Below are 18,183 nucleotides of genomic sequence, written 5' to 3'. Positions count from 1 at the left end.
CTCCTGGGCCTTGGCCTGACACGCCCGCTCTACGCGCTGTCTCCACTTGGCCTCGATGATGCCGTGCCACGCCGCCCACACACGGGACGAGATCTTCTGCTCGTAGTGCTTACGAGCAAGGTTACTCGCAAAGGCCTAAAGAATAGTAACGACATACATCATTATAAGCCGAGAACTTGAGCAACAACAAAAAGATATACTGTACAAATGTCTTTTTTTAAAATGAAGAAACACGGTTTTTATTTGTCAAAAATATACAGATTCAACCATCAATCACCTGAAAACAAGACAGGATTTCAACCTAAATGGTTACTCAAATGCCTAATTTATCTATTATCTACTCTCACCTCTCAAATAGAAGTACCCCCTGGAATAAAAGTACCCCCCGGACAAATCTTCAAAATCTAATAAAAGTACCCCCTGGAATAAAATTACCCCCCGGAAAAATACCAAATTGACATGTAAACTGTGTCCATGCTACTTCAGTCCAAGAGAAGATGATAAGCAGGTAGGCTCTTTTTATTTATTTATGCCTCGGTACCATATCAGTTAATTGTATAAATAATGAACAGAATAATTCCTATGTTATTGCACATACTGTATTTTCTTTATCTGAGTGTAACACCATCAACAAAGATCAAAATAAAAGTAAAAAAATGAATGAAAATAAAGATTGAAGAAATAAAAAAAGAAGTTTACTCTATAATCATGGTTACAAAATAACATTTTGAAGAAACATTCCAACTTAGAATACCTTATTCACCACTTGTGCTATTTTCAATGTTGCAGAAACCAAGGAGGTTATAGAGACTGCCCCCTATCGAGAAATACCGGTACTGCAGAAAATATATATTCTCTCGAGCATTACCGCGAGATTCGGCGTGAGTTGATGAATCCAACATGGCGGATGTTTTCGAGCCGATTGAACGCTGTGCTTTGTTTTGGAAGGATTTTTTCGTTGCTGGAACATTAAAACAAGTTGACTACGGGTGAAAAATAGTGGAAAAGTATTGGTAACTTTTTAATTTGTTTGGTTGGTGGTTAATTTCTGTGTTTTGATAGAGAATTTACGGAAGTAAATGACGGTGTGTGTAGCATGTGACCTCGATGTTTTCGTCTTTGTTCAGCGCAAATTTCAAGATTTTTGGAAGGTTAAAGATGGTCTAAAACGTACAGGATATGTTTTTTAACGAGTCCAGTACTGAATCACTTGTGTTCCAGTATTTTTGGACCTGAACCGAAACGTTTTTGCAAGTCCAGAACCGGTCCTGCGTACCGGTACGCATCCCTTTATGTTTGGGTCATAGCGCTAGCGGCAGGGAAATCCGCGCTACCTCGTCCGAAAAATAGTGAATTTTAAGCAAAAATACCACGGAAATATGGGCAGAAAATACCAAACTTTCAATATTTTTGGGGTCCCTGGTTAGTAAAGAAAGCCCCAATTTGAAAAAAAAATAAACGTACCGTCTAAAATAAGGACGTACCGGGTGGATTTTGAGGCGGAAAAAAATAAACGTACCGGTACGTTTATTTGAGAGGTGAGAGTAATGAAGAAACACAGTTTTTATTTGTCAAAAATATACAGATTCAACCATCAATCACCTGAAAACAAGACAGGATTTCAATCTAAATGCCTAATTTATCTATTATCTACCATTACTGAAATTACATAACAGGTTATCATCACATTTTCAAGATGACCACTTCGACACCAAGCAAGCTTTGATTCACTCACGTGTGGCAGGTTTGGCCATGAAGCCAAGACATCTACTATCAGTCTACTGACTTGACTTACTGACTAATGTAATGTCGGGTGTCGCTCCTACCCTGCCACCCAAACCACTGTGTCTACATGTACAATGTACGTGCAAATACATCTTAGTTATGAGATGGGAATAGCCGCTGAGACAATGATCCGGAATATACTGAGTGTGTGATAGGGTGAGTGACAATATCTTGCCTCAGTACAACTACAAGCCTTCTTACCTCTCTCCTCTCGTCTGCATGGCGTAGTTTCCACTGCACCATGGCCCTCAGCATGTCCCATCCAGGTTACTACTGTACAACCATCCTTACCTCTCTCCTCTCGTCTGCATGGCGTAGTTTCCACTGTACCATGGCCCTCAGCATGTCTCACCCAGGTTACTACTGTACAACCATCCTTACCTCTCTCCTCTCGTCTGCATGGCGTAGTTTCCACTGTACCATGGCCCGCAGCATGTCTCACCCAGGTTACTACTGTACAACCATCCTTACCTCTCTCCTCTCGTCTGCATGGCGTAGTTTCCACTGTACCATGGCCCTCAGCATGTCTCACCCAGGTTACTACTGTACAACCATCCTTACCTCTCTCCTCTCGTCTGCATGGCGTAGTTTCCACTGTACCATGGCCCTCAGCATGTCTCACCCAGGTTACTACTGTACAACCATCCTTACCTCTCTCCTCTCGTCTGCATGGCGTAGTTTCCACTGTACCATGGCCCTCAGCATGTCTCACCCAGGTTACTACTGTACAACCATCCTTACCTCTCTCCTCTCGTCTGCATGGCGTAGTTTCCACTGTACCATGGCCCTCAGCATGTCTCACCCAGGTTACTACTGTACAACCATCCTTACCTCTCTCCTCTCGTCTGCATGGCGTAGTTTCCACTGTACCATGGCCCGCAGCATGTCTCACCCAGGTTACTACTGTACAACCATCCTTACCTCTCTCCTCTCGTCTGCATGGCGTAGTTTCCACTGTACCATGGCCCTCAGCATGTCTCACCCAGGTTACTACTGTACAACCATCCTTACCTCTCTCCTCTCGTCTGCATGGCGTAGTTTCCACTGTACCATGGCCCTCAGCATGTCAAACTTCTCCTTCTGTCTCTGCAGTGCCTGGGTCAGGTTGGAGATGACCTGGTCCTTCCGCTCGATGGACTGTTCGTACGTGTGGAGCAGTTCCTTCAGACTCTCGATCTCATTCTGGAGCTGGTTCACTTCTCTGGCATGTCTAAACAGAAGTCTCAGTTTATCTGTCATATCAAAATAATCTTGTAACATTGATCTATTCAAAAAGTCCCTCTCACACCAGTGCATATACATTGTATAGGGTGGTGCCAATCTCTGTTTTAATAGCCTTTGTGAAATGAAAGTACAGCTGAAACGACATATAACAAAATAGAGACATGTTGGTGTTTTTAATGACAGCTTTCCATGTAATATATAACACCTCGGGTTTGGCATGCAATGACACAGTTTACTGGGTATGCAATAGAAACAAAAAAGCAATAAGTAATTAATTTGCAGCTTGATATTTATCTACCTTTCCTTCTCTTCTCTCATTTCCTGCCTGTGTCTCTCAATCAGTGCAATCTTGGCCTGCGTGAATTCAGCCTGGACAGAAAATAGAGAAAGACATAAAAAAAGTTTGTTTAACTTCAAAACAAATTCACCATCTAGTACAGTAACTGTATTTCATATTCCTGCATGTTCAAAGTAATTTAATAAAATAAATTGTATATATTGATTGGTCATGAAAGAGAATGAAAAAATTTCTTCACGCAACAATTTTTTGCCCTCTTTTCCTCAAGTTAAAGATGACATGTATTTTTAATCATCAGTGTTACTGGACAGGTGTAGTGTACATTCCTACTCAAATTTTGAATCATGAAATTTTCAAATGTATCATTTTTGTGAATAACAATAATTGCTAATTCAGTAGAATGCATGGCACATTTTTTTTTTCCTTTTCATTTGCTTTTCTGTCTAGGACTACTACACCTTTTTCCCTAAGGTTTCATACTTTCTATTACTAAAATTTCTATGACTGTCAGAGTGCCCTTACCAGAATGCCCCTCTTGAGGTCCAATGCCCAGTTGTCCAGATGAGCCTCTATCCTGGCCACATCCTGGTCAACAGACGGGGATGGTGCTGACCGCTCGCTGTACGGAGACCCCTCGCTGACCGTGGAGGAATCCCCGCTCTGTGGGGTCTCTGGTGGAGCAACATCAGTGGACCGTATGGACAGGCCTGGGGTGATGGCTGCAGTTTGGAAAGCAATTCAAAATATTAGTTCAGTAAGTACAGTAGCGCCATCTATTAACTTTAAACTGAACTGTATCATCACGGGTTCTTTAATAAAAAGAGCAATTAGATTATAATGTCTTAAAATGATACTTGACTGTAGTATAAACATTGAATTGTTCATAAAAAAAGCTCAGTTCAATAGTTTAAACTGGAGAGAAACACAAGAGAAGGATGCCCAGCTGAAGAGGAGATACCTCCTGTGTGCCTCCTCCCATTTTTTGCCTAGTCAGAGGGTTCCTAATTTTTGCTTTGGAGGACATGGATATAAAAAAGGTTTCCTTATTACCAATTAGGGACTGTGATTAAAATGTGTTTGTCGTGGTCTTCATGGTAATCAAACACTCTAAGATGGAGAGTATATTGTATTAAGTAGACAGCAGGCTGGCAGGTCCTAATGTGTTTTTGTGGCTGGAGAAGTTGTTCACGGATATTAGCTACTATAAGTATGCTTCCGTTGGGTTTTGAATCAGAGTATCCTTCAGTCAAAGACTGGAATCACACTAGAAAAGTGTGTCTACTAGTACTGTATGACAGAGCATAAAGCATAATATGAAGAGCTGCTTCTCAGTGGGACTTGCATGGCAGAAGGGCCCATTTGGAGCAGCACCAAAAGATCCATAGAATAAATGAACAATCATGTTTAATAGGTTAACTAATTTTAACAAGGACAGTGTGAAGCTATTCTAAGACTTAACGGTGGTTCCCAAAGATCTCTTGTATACGTAATTACACGATGAAAGGCAGACTATTCAACTACAATGCCAAAGACTATCGGGTTTCACTGGAAGAACTGGTTTTCCCATTTGCCTCTGTGCACACGTACATTTTTCAGTCTCCAAGACCTTGGCTGACCCGTAAATACCTATGCAAACAATGGGCCCTTTGTTATGCTTTGACCGAGGTGGTAAATCTAGCAACAGGTTCATGACGTTTATACATGTATGGCATACTGGAGTTTGTTTACCGTCAATTTGTAACTGAAGTCTGATTGGTTACAACCTAGTAACTGGACAAAACACCTTCAGTTCACCCATAAGAGGTGCGACTATTAGATTACCCCAACTATATGTAGTACTAGAGGAAGTAAAAGCAGGAAATAAGATGGACGCTGCTTTCAGGATTGTACAAAACTACCTGGGTGAGGACTCAATACACTTGGCTCTGTGGTTGGAGCTAGCCTTCGTGGATATACAAGAAATTAGGAGAGAGACCAACCTGAGATGGCAAAGTCGTATGGTTCTAGAAAAATGGAGGCAACAACACGGAAAGGAGGCGACAGTAGAGAAGTTACTGGAAGCTTTGAGGGGAGTTGGAAGACAAGATCTTGAGGAGAAAGTGAAAGAGGAACTCTACCCAAAGACTGCCCATTCACAATCACAGGTCAAGTTGGAAGGAAACTATACATCAAGTAGAAATCAAGGTACTTCTATTGGCACAAGTTTGCAAAACAAGGAAAATATTACTAAGCCAAAGACCAAGAGGAAAAATTCAAAACCAAAGAGGTTTGCAACCGGACAGAACTCTACTAGTAAGTCTAGTTGTAGAAAATCTATTAGTGAAAATCTTTCAAGCATAAAAGTCAAACACTTGGAATTTGCAGTAAATGCTGTAAAAGGTTTTCAATTTGCAAAACAAATGCACTTGCAGTGTTGCTATCTCAGGATCGAGGCTTTTAGCACACAATTAAAAGACATTCAATCTGACGCTGACCGGCTAGAAAAGGAAGCAAGAGACCAGATCTCGCAATTCTATAATGCAAATAAAGACTTATGCAAGGCCGCCATCATGAAAGTTTTCAAAGGACACAAGGTTTTAAGAAATGACCTAGAAATTGCTAAGATGTGGCCGTCTTCAATCTATGTGCAAACAATCCTCAAAACTGAGGAATGTGTGACTGCACTGAATGAGTATCAGGAGAGTGGCCAGCTAGCCACTGACTTACAGCATGAGTTTGAGAACATTGGGTTCTGCTGTCCCTTGCAAGTAGCTGCCCTATCAACGGAACAGCTAGAGAGAGAAGTGGCAGTGATAGTGGAGAAAGCTATGGACATGTTATCAGAAACAGATGATAAGCAGAGAGATGTTAGCAATACAGATTACCTGACAACAAGTCCTTCAAATCAAATTGCAAAAGACGAAGACCACGTTGACAGTTACATTTTGTATATTGAAGAGTCAGACTCACTTGAGCATGACGTTTTACAGAGAAATGCATGCGAAGAGTATGATGACGAGGTATTCAAGGTCATTGAGGAAGTTTCTAGAGAACTCACAGGAAAGACGTCTCAAGAAGAGACATCAATGGAAAGAAGAACCCTTGATCAAGACATAAGAACAGCAAAACAAGCCTGGGATGACCAAGATGACTCAGAAGAGATCAATAAAGCATTAAAGATGGCTCGAGACATGACAGCAGATCTAAATATTCCACTTGGAACATATGGCCCATTTTGTAAGGTGAGGATGTTTTTTGGAGTTTAAGGAATTGTTGACAGATACCTCAGACTCCGAGCTAGAAGAAGAAAGTGCAAAAGTTATCGAAGAGGTCTTAGGAAAGGGAAAACTGTCACAAAGAATTCTTGGAGAAAGGGATGAATATGAGACAGACAAAGATGAAGAGACATCAAGACGTTCTGAGGAACTGAAAGACACCTGGAAAGATGCACTGTTGAGGATAACAGCTTGGACAGGTGATGAAGACAAGGTGAAGACACTGCTACAGGCAGGTGTGCAGGTCAACACAGTAAACTCAGATGGAGAAACACCACTCTGGGATGCAGTAAAAGGTGGACACACTAACATCGTTTCACTTCTACTCCAAGCAGGAGCAAACACTGACACTGCCGACAAAAACGGTTCAACTCCTCTTCTTCTTGCTACTTCTCTTGGGTACAGGGCAGTGTGCAAGGCACTCATACATGGCAACGCTGACGTCAATACTGCAGACAGACAACAACGAACACCCCTCGAGATGGCCATCAGGAACACTGACTGGCCATTACTGACAACACTCATCCACGCAGGGGCTGATGTAAATAAAACTCCAGGTACATTTGGTGACCCCAGTCCACTCTCTCTGTCTGTCAAAGAACTCATGTGCTTTGAAAAAGGTATCGGCAGTGACAGGTCGCCGTCTTTTGAGGAAGATCACAGTGGCGAATGGTTTCCAGAATGGTATGAGCGTGTCAGCATATTCGAGGCCTTGGTTAGAGCTGGAGCCAAAATCAACTCTACTGACAAACTTGATCAAACCTTGCTGCTCTCTGCATGCGAGGAAGGCTGTGATAAAACAGTGAAACTACTTCTAGACAACGGGGCGGACGCAGACAAACTGGACAGCAAGGGGAGGACTCCACTCTGCGTAGCGGCTCAGAAAGGACATGCGAAAATCGTTAGTATCTTGACACAAGAGGATGCTGACTTAAACAAAGCTGACACTGAACAAAAGACTCCGCTATGGATAGCAGCACGAAAAGGGCATGTAAAAATTGTTAAGACACTAGTTGAAGCAGGTGCAGATATTTCTTTACAAGACAACACTGGCATGACACCTTTGCATGCTGCCTTCCAGATGAAACAACATGCTGTTGTGTCCATGCTTGCAAAGCATGCTTTTAGAATACAATATGCAGAGAGAGATAGAAAGACCAATGAGAAATCACCTGGTTTTCATACTACTGAGGACTTTGAATATGGTTGACACCTTCTTTACTAGTACATTTTATACGGTGAGGTAAAGATCATTCTAATAGGATACAATGTATATATTATAATGCCAGGCTTTTCATCAATGCAGTTTACTGTATGGGATTTGGGCCCATATGATGTGCTTCAACCAACATGAGGGGCTTTCCATAATTGCTTTGTAACAGCTGTAAAAAAAAAAAGAATATTGGCATTATTTCATAAAATGTAGTGCTCAAAATGCAGAAAAATGGGTTATGCAGAAACCAACAAGACTCACGCCTGCGTCACTTGTTTCCTGTCTTTGCCGTGCTATAGCTAGGATACCCCTAAAATCAAGGTGAGATTATCCTGAATGTGACAGGCTGGAAAAAAGACTGAAGAAGTTGAAAGATGTAAAAACTAGAATAGATAAATCAGAATGCACAATGTTATAACTAAGAGACATTAGTGACAAGTATAACTACGTATACTATGTATGTTTTGTATGTGCATAACATTTATATACAAATGTAGCTAATGGCAGTACAAACTAGTAGTAATATGAGTGACAGGTCTTTTTATCATTGTGGACAATATACCTTTTAAATAAAAACCCTGACTTGTGAAGCCATATAAAACTTTAAATTCCTTCTTTATTCTGTAATGGCTGTGAGAACAAGTGGTACAGATCTTGACCTTTGTGACAATAACGAATGAATAAGCCTGTCCATGGGTCAAACTGCACAAGTCATGTACTACAAGATGCAAATTTACTGGGTAAAATGTCAACATGTAATTAAATAGTTCTTGTTTAGACCATGCCTGATGCATATCTAGACAGTGATGTGTTTATGCCTCAGGGGCCTTCATCTTTGAATGTTATTGTTACCCCAAATGCATCACAATGCACATGTGCAGTTAGAACCAAAAACAGGCTTATATGTTATACTATAGTCAGTCAGAAAAACATGAATCCCCCCTCTCATCTGCTTGGACATTCCCCTCACCTGACACACGAGGTTGTCCTGGGGTAGTACTGGGAGAACTGAGGAATGCTGGGAGACTGGTGGGGCGCTGTGGTTTGGGGGCACCAGGCTTGGGTAGAGTCATGATCAGGTCCTCTCTCCGTAAGGCTTTCATTTCTTCCACCCTTCTCGCTGTGGCTTCTTCAGAACTCTCCGTAGTCACTGCATTGTGGATGACGATAATTTTCTCAAATGATCATACATATTTTCCATTGCCCTCCCCCGGACGAAACAGTTGGGAATCTGCCTTAAACTTAAAGCCCAGGGGTCCTGGGTTTGCATCCCCTGATATGCACCAATGTTGTGCCCTTGGGAATTTCCTAACTTCACTCAGGTGAAAATTAGTACCTTGCATCAGTTAGGGCCATCCCAAGGATAGGACGTTAATTAGAGGTCCCATGTTTGAGGACGGCCCCACATTGACCATGTAAAAGAACCCACCACACTTATAAAATGAGTTGTGGTCCCTTGCTGGAGTCAGTGAATCAAATAAATCTGTCCACGTCTGGATACGCAACTCATACTCTTCAATGTGTTATGCCATAAGGTGGTTTACAATTACAGGACATGCAATACAAACATTACTGTTGGATGGAAACAGGCCCTTTGGAACAATGTACAAAATCATCAATATTAAAAACATACTAAGTACCATCCTTCACTTTATTAATTACATATTAAACTTACCTGATGACTCATCATACAACCCAGCCTGGGTGCCTGTGTTGACCTCTGACCTCTCATCTTCTATACCACTGATTTCCTCAATGGGTCTGGGAAGAAGGCTAAAATGGACAGATGGTAAGACAAGATTTATGCTTTTTGTTCAGACACGTAGTACATGTAATAACTCTAGGGATGGATACTGGTACTAGTACAGTACAGGTCCAGTTCAGGTCTAGAGGATCAGGTCCAGGTCTAGACCTGATTGTCTGTGAAAACTTCTGAATGAGCAATACTCACTTTAGTCAAAGCAAAACCTCAATTTCGCTACAAAGGAAACTGTTTGATGGTGTATTCAACTCCCACAGGCATTTGAAAATCCTTTGAAATCTTCATGTAAACATCACAGGGCTCAAAATAAGGTACTAGTAGTAACATTCAATGCAGCTAATAAAAATCCACAGACAGTTACATTTTTGACATTCATGTATAAAAGTTAAAACCCAGTACTGTACATGGACCAGTGCGAGTTAGGTGCAGGTAGACCCCAAAAATACCTGCACAGCTCCAAGTTCACCTGTGCACACTAACTTGGATATGCAGGTGGCATTTCGATCCCTGCAACACAAACTGTCTCTGTACATTTGTCTGTAAAAATTTGGTAGAAACTCTACTTCATTCTTGTTATTTTCTTTGACCCAGAAGGTGTGGACACTTGTCGATAGAGTAGAGAAGAGACAAACCTTGGGTCTATTTTAGGTGTGACCACAGCATATCTCAGTAGTTCCTAATGCACATTACTGTTTGACAGAGATAGAGAAGACACGAACCTTGGGTCTATTTTAGGTGTGACCACAGCATATCTCAGCAGTTCCTCATACTCCTCCTGCATACCTGTAGACACGGAGCTCCCGGGGGAGTCTGACGGGACCGACGGGACGTTACTGTCATCTGTACTGGACATCATGCAAATGGGTGCTGCTGGTGCTTACTTATCAACACACCTGATATGCAGTAAACAAATGACGTCAAGTATGAATATCTGACAGCACTTTCAAATTGGTCAGCCAGTACAACATGCATCTCTTTAGAAATCCATTTATACTAGTGTGTCAATGATAATCATAATTATATGGCAAAGCTAAACAGTACTCGACTGTATATGCAGTATCTTGGTAATGAGACTTTGAGAGTCTTGACAAAAAATTTTTGAAAAATAAAGACATAAAAATTATAATGGTATAAATATAGACTGTATTTCTTAATCATGTAGGGTCGTGTAAAGGATGCATATCTTTTGAAATAATCTAGGAACATGATTTACTACTTGGTTGGAGAAAGTCGATAGGTGTTCTTATTAAAGTAGTGTTTACTAGTAAATTTTTTAAAAGTCCAAAGTGACTGACTGACTTTTATAAAATCATGAGGACATAACTGTGACGGAAGGTACTACATGTAACGTTAGTAGTACTTGAGGCTACTAGAAAATACTACTACTTAAATTGACACAAGCTTTTCTGACCCCCTTTTCGTATATCATACGAAGACGGAAAAGGCGGCCAGAAAAGGGCCCCAGAAAAGCTTGTGTCAAGCATATAGATTTTCCAATGAGATCCACACAAGTCTACACGTCAGCACTGATTCTTTAGCTAACGAAGTCGACAACAACATGATATTTTACCCACCGGCGACACGTAGAAGTACCACTACTAGTAGTACTACTAGTAGTACTACTAGTGACTAGTGCCCCCCTCCCCCTAGACTTTTTTCGATTATTCTTAACATCGAATTTATACTGTGCTATTTGTAAACAAAAGGAAAGTCCGTTTTACTGGATAGGTTCACAAACTTGACAAGTTCTCCTGTTTCTGGTTTCCTCCGTTAATACTATTCTACGGGATGCCAACCACAAGAGGACAATCAAGGATTAATAATGTTACAAAGGAATGTTCCAAAGATACCAAACAAACAAAGCGTGTTCCCTCAGATGACGACAATAGCAAAGCTAAACAACTAAAAGCTGAAAGAAAAGATCCCTCAAACTGTGAGATCAGATCACAGATTAGTAACGAGACAAGCAAGCAAGTCAAACATCATCAGACAATTGAAGAAGAAGAGGAAGAAGAAGAAGAACTGTGTGTCTGTGGCAGAGAACACACAGAGGGAGGAAGCTGGATCTGCTGTGATCAATGCAAAGTTTGGTGGCATAACACATGCGCACATCTATCCCAAAAAGCAATCAACTTCTTTGTAAAGAGTAGTCAGATTTACACTTGTGCACAGTGCATCATTCAAGAAATCAACAAACGGATTAAAAGAGAGGAAAACAAGGTCGAGAGCAAACAGAAAGAAGAAAAAACGCTAAGAAGCATTAAATCATCTCAAGTCGAATCGAGCAGTATCAGCAGCATCAGTAGTCAACACAAAGACAAAGAAGAAAAGGAGAAAATTATCATATTAGACGGTGCGATAGACTCCAGCTCATATCGTAATAGTGCAAGTATCTTAGCAGAAACTAATAGATGTAAGCCAGGAACGGTACAAAACATTGAACTCGCTTATCTACTACCAAGAGGAGGAATCGCCATACATTGCAAAGATAATAAAACTGCTGAGGAACTAACGAAACCTTGGAAAGACCGAGCTTTTGGCAGTGAAGAGGATAAACACATTAAAGCACACAGTGTTCACAAAACACAAGGAAGAAGGGCAATACTGAAGAATGTCCCAACTGATATAAGTGAAGAAGTGATAGAGCAGAGCATTCAAGATCAATTCAAGATAAGAGTCAAAGCACATAGGTTCAAGTACCAAGATTCGGGTAAACCGATAAAAGTCATAAGGATCGAGGCAGTGGAGGGACAACTTTCTGAAATTTTCACAAAGAATCCTACGGTAAATGGCAAAGCAGTAACGGTAGAAGCATACAAAACCAAGTCATTCACCCCAATAAGATGTTTTAAATGCAACAGACTGGGTCATATTGCCAAATTGTGCACAGAGACTGCTACCTGTGTGAGGTGCGGAGGTACAAAAGGACACCAATATAGCTGTAAACCGAAGTGTATCAACTGTCTTGGCTGTCATACTGCTAATGACAATAGTTGCAAAGAGTTCATCATCTTAAGACAAAAACTTGAAAGCAGAGGTCCGGACCACCAGGGTCAGAAGAAGGAATCATACTCATAGGAGGGAAAGACATCAAACAAGAACAATCATTTAGTTATTGCACAAGAGAATACAGAAACTGCTTCACAACATCATAATCAACAAACTCATATACCTTGCAACTCAAGTATTAAAATTCTTACCAGGATCAAGATTCAAAGAAGCAAGATGAAAGTCGCACAGATTAATATACGATCAATCAACACATCAGCAACACTCGTAGACAAAATGTGTGAGTCAAAGAAAATCGACGCATTATGTCTTTCAGAAGTATGGAATAAAAGCAAAAACCCAATCTGTCTTAGAACCTGGAAATGGCTACAAAAGTGCAGAACAGAGAAAAAAGGAGGAGGAGTTGCCATTGCCGTAAGAGAGAACATAAAGGTGTTAGAAGAACCCATCAACCAAACTACACACGCGGATGTGGTGGCTCTCAACATGTATACAAATACTATGAACTTCACCCTCATTTCAGCTTATGTGCCACCTGATGATAAACAAGCGCTACAAGAAGTCTTCAACATAATCAAAGATCTAAGCAAAAAGAAGAAACACCTTATATTATGTGGAGATCTTAATGCAAGACATTTAGCCTGGGGCGACAAAAAAGTAAACACATTAGGACACATGCTGAATGACTTGATAGAAGCAAGTAACTTACAGATTTTGAACAACAGTACCCCCACAAGGGAAGATAGTATAATTGACCTGACACTAGTTAACAATGATTCTGTTAAACATGTAACAAACTGGCGAGTGGACTCAGAAGTACAACTGCGAACTGACCATAACTTAATTACTATGACAATAGGAGACAAGGAAGAAATTGTAAAGCAACAAAGATGGAACCTACGTGATGTAAACTGGATAGAATGGGAAAATTTGACAAATACAGTATTCCAAAAATGGGTGGAGGAGACTGACTGGACAACAAACACAGATGAAAACAAGGCTGAAGAAATCTACAAAAGCTTCAGAGAGAAAGTGCTAGAATGTGCAGAAGAAATGATCAAGAAAAAGACGGTAACTCAACATAGCAAGGGGTATTGGACTAAAGCCCTAGACGTCCAAGTGCACATTACAAAAACAGCACTAAGAAAATTCAGAAGAAGAAGAGACAGGAACAATCTGTCTAAGTATCTGAAGGAGAAAGAAACACTTGTAAGAATGGAGGATGAAGCAAAAAACATACACTGGAACAAACAAATCAAGGAAATGGATCCTAGTAAACCACAAAAGTTTTGGAAGACGGTAAAAAATCATCTAGGCCGTGGTAACTGCAAATCAACGATCCAACCCCTTAAACGTAACAATGGAGACATCGCTACCACTGACCAAGAAATAGCAGAAGAAGTTATTAATGAATATTCACCAGGGGGCGTGAATATGCCAAACTCGTTAGAGCCATGGAAGCAGGGTGTGACACAGGCAATACATGCTGTCATAACACATGAAAAAGAAAGGCTACAAGAATACAACACACAAGAAGAAGAACATATGACACATGAAGACAGTCTAAATATGGACCTGACTATTGAAGAAATAGAAGCAGCTGTACGGAAAATGGATGTTGGTTCCTCCCCTAGCCCCACCGAGGGCATTTTGCCCATTATGCTAAAGAAAGGTGGTAGGAGTTTGATGGAAGCGCTTTTCTCCATGATGAGCTATGTGTGGGAAACAGGTCAAGTGCCAAAACAAATGAAGCAAGATAGTAAAATTCTAATTAAAAAACCAGGGAAAGACGACTACAACCAAGTTCGAAGTTACAGACCTATCACACTGTCAAGTGTGATTGGCAAACTAATGGAAAGGGTAATTAACAACAGACTTATATGGTGGACTGAAGTAAATAACATCTTATCTCCTTACCAAGAAGCCTACAGGAAACACAGAACAGCAACACATGGTGTATTAAGACTGGTACAAGACATACAAGAAGGGTGGCGAAGAAAGGATACAACTGTAGTAATCTTTGCAGATTACAAGGGCTGCTTTGACAAGATTTGGCAAGAGGGTCTTTTGTTTAAACTAGCATCAAAAGGAATCAAAGGAAGAATGTTGTGTTACTTGGAAGGTTTCCTGAGAGGCAGACAAATCACATTCAAGGTCAACACCATTAACTCCATGCCGTTACAAAGCAAGGTTGGCGTCCCGCAAGGAGCTGTGCTCTCCACTACTCTGTGTAATATCTACACGGCTGACGCATATGCGAATACAGCGTTGAATAACTTCCAATACGCTGACGACGTAGCTGCGTGGAAAACTGGAGCGAATGTAAAAGAGATAATCAAATACGTTGAAGAAAAAGCATCTCATGTCATCACAAAGTGGTGTCCCATGTGGAACATGACAATAGAAGAGACAAAAACAAAGGCAATGATCTTTAAACCATCACAGGAAGAGAATGAAGAGCCAGTTAACCTGCAAGTTAACGGAAAAAGCATCGAAGTGGTAAAAGAGATTAAACTAGTGGGAATTACACTTGATGAAGAACTCACTTTCGACAGTCACATCCTGAATACACAAAGAAAGGCATACAAGGGACTTAAAGCCATCAGTTATGTCACAATGGCCAGAAATAACCCTAATCAAGAAGCTCAACTACAGCTCTACCGAGCACTCATCAGACCTATGTTAGAGTATGGGGTGGAATGCACCATTTCTGCAGGGAGAAAACATGAACAAGCATATGCACCGATCCAGAGGAAAGCACTACTTGCTGCTACAGGGTGTAAACAAAGAACAAGTAACGAAGCACTTGAAACGCTAACAGGAATACCACCAATCGACATTCAAATATCGTGCAGGCAAGCACAAACGTATCTAAGACTCACAACAAAGCACACAGGAAACCCGACATATGACACTATAATGGAAGAGATGACACCTGGCAAAATAGGAACAACAACACATCTACTGGAAACGAGGTATAAAGAACTAAAAGGAGAAATTGAAACAGACATGGTCAACAAAGAATTCCAATACGATGCTAGGCTATCACCCTTTTCAATAGGAAACATAACTGGCACATTTGTTCAAAAGACACACAATCCGGTGAACAAAGAGCAAGGCAAAGAAGAGATTCTACAATTACTACAGGTAGTGAAGCAGAGAGAGACAACAGTTGTATTTACAGACGGGTCTGCCTTAGGGAACCCCGGACCTACAGGATGTGCAGCAGTTATATACGAAATATGGGGTAGAACGGAACCGTTTGCAGTCAGAAAGCCGGTAGCAGCCAAATCTAATAATTACGAGGGGGAACTACAAGGACTACACCTAGCAGTCAGCACACTGGTCAAAAGACAATACCACAATAAGGAAGTACTGTTACTATGCGACTGCAAATCAGCCATAGAAAATGTCACTACTTCTCACCAAGTTGAAGCATACAATGACCTAGTCAACTCAGTGCGACAGAAAATGCTTGAACTGAAACAAAGGGGAGTCAGAATACAGGTGGAATGGTGTCCAGGTCACATGGGTGTTGAGGGGAATGAAATAGCAGATGAACAGGCCAAAATGGCAGCAGAAGAAGCAAAGAAAACCCTGACTGTTACAACATGGACAAAACAACAAGCACTAAAACACATTGAGAAACAAGCAGAAGAGAGGTGGAAAAGAAGAAGTGAAATGCAAAATGAAAGTACTCACATGCAGAAGATCAGTATACACATGAAGAAAAAATGTAAGGTGTTTGGACTACGAGCAACACAAATTGCAATTAACCAGCTTGTCAGTGGGCATACAGAACTGAATGCCTACAAAAATTGGTTAGACTCCAAAGAAACACCAAACTGCACAACATGTGGCACAAGAGAAAGCACAGACCACTACTTATACCGATGTGTACGCTACGAAAGAGAAAGACACCATCTTCTGCATGAAGTCGACAACATCTACCAAACCTACAATATAACTCACGAAGATAGATCAGTGGACATTGTAACGCTGGCGGGAATGAGAGACGACTTAACTGAAGAAATAAACAAGAGGATGTATCAAGTGTTATCCAACTACATTGAATCAACAGCAAGATTCAATGAGTGAAATTACTATTAAGAAAAGCATATGCAAAGTACCAGAGGAGAAGTACCAGAGTAATTCCTAGCACCTGGAAGCACCATGAAATGAGAAGAACCAAATGTTCATGTCTAGCAGAAGTATAGACGTTATACAAGTAAAACAACAACAGCAATTAATTCAGATATACATTGCATTTAGTACATTGAACTGACAATAACACTGATTAAGAGTAACCAAAACAACTATTAAGAAATAATAGTGTAAATTTTTTTTTTTTTTTTTACGGACTTTGAGCAGGATACTATCCTGTAACCCCCTTCAAATAAGTAGAATCGTCCTCACGTCACATGAACACACGACACCAGTTAGCCGCCATGTTTCACAGATTATTCGAATCGACTTTTCCGTTGACACTGTCCAAGAGGCATTTTACCTAGAGTCTTCTCATTGAAATCTACTGTACCAAGAGACACTCAGCACCAAGAGTTCACGTCTAGCGAAACATTAGACGTTAAACAAGGACAACAACAACAACAACAAGCTTAACACCAAGTACTGTTACGCTTCTATTCTATTTACACGAACACATTATAAACACATGTATTCATAACTTAGTTACTAAGAATATAGGATATTTCCTACCTTACAATTTTCGTCAAAAATCGCGTTAGATGAAAGAATACACCACAAAATCTTGAAGAAAACAAACGCTTCCGCGTTCTCGCAACTTCAAAATAACCTTCCGAAGTCAGGAGGCTCCTGATTGGCTGTTCAGGCAATCCGCCAATCTGATTGGTCAGATTCACATCTCGTGAATTTTCGCGTGGATGACACTTGGCGAGAGTAGGCGAGAGTTTACATTGGCATCTACGATTGGTAACAGAGGGGTGTGTTTTTATTTTGTCTAAAGTTTGGTGGTAGTCAGCGACAACAGAAATTTATAATGCTATTTCAATACTGGAGTGGGAACAGTAACTAAATTATTTCACAGGTTTGACTATATCAAACGGTCTTTTGTTCCCAAACTGACGTCAAATGGAGGTGCCAGGCCTTTCCACACCCTAATCTGACACATGATATGGATGGTCCCCCTCCCCAACATTGCAGTCACCCACAAGACCTTTTAGGGTCTCATTGATGACTTTCTTCTTTCCATAGACTTCTATGTTATAATTCGTGTTTTACATGGTCGCGTTTATAATGAAGCTACATAAAATGTCAGCAGATTTTTCATTCTATTTTGAGCAAATTTACTCTATATCATGAAAAAAAATTACCAATGACTAGAATCCATAGGTTTGTTGTTTATAGCAATTACAAGCCACAATTAGTCAATCCCCGCAAAAGGTACTTTTTCCTTGCTAGCGTACAAACCGCACCACTCAGAGCCCAGGACTGTGTACCTCCGACCTAGCGCGCGGCTGTCAAACTTTACCTGCTACTTTTTTCAGTTACAAGCAAGCTTTCATCAATCTAACTTTTGATATCAGTTCGGCTGACCAAAAGGCAATTTATCACCGCTAAAAACATGCGTCCATGCAGCCGTTCAGTTTTTGGCTCGGAT

The 18,183-nt window shown here is 40.7% G+C and overlaps 1 protein-coding gene across 1 annotated transcript; it reads right to left on the bottom strand.

Annotated features, from left to right (window-relative positions):
- On the bottom strand, positions 1-17,429 carry LOC118411031 (centrosomal protein POC5-like; the record flags this gene model as incomplete). The annotated part of the gene is made up of 8 exons (XM_035813035.1): positions 17,262-17,429; positions 10,256-10,429; positions 9,450-9,547; positions 8,745-8,924; positions 3,830-4,026; positions 3,308-3,378; positions 2,797-2,995; positions 1-135 (listed from the first exon to the last, which is right to left on the bottom strand). Coding segments are annotated over exons 2-8 (1,017 nt in total), but the record flags the coding sequence as incomplete, so codon positions are not given.
- Between the last annotated feature and the right edge of the window lie 754 nt (positions 17,430-18,183).

Source organism: Branchiostoma floridae, chromosome 3, assembly GCF_000003815.2.
Source record: "Branchiostoma floridae strain S238N-H82 chromosome 3, Bfl_VNyyK, whole genome shotgun sequence".
In the NCBI taxonomy this organism is placed as follows: domain Eukaryota; kingdom Metazoa; phylum Chordata; class Leptocardii; order Amphioxiformes; family Branchiostomatidae; genus Branchiostoma; species Branchiostoma floridae.
Note: the sequence above shows the minus strand (reverse complement) of the source record. Positions and strands in the feature narration are given on the sequence as shown.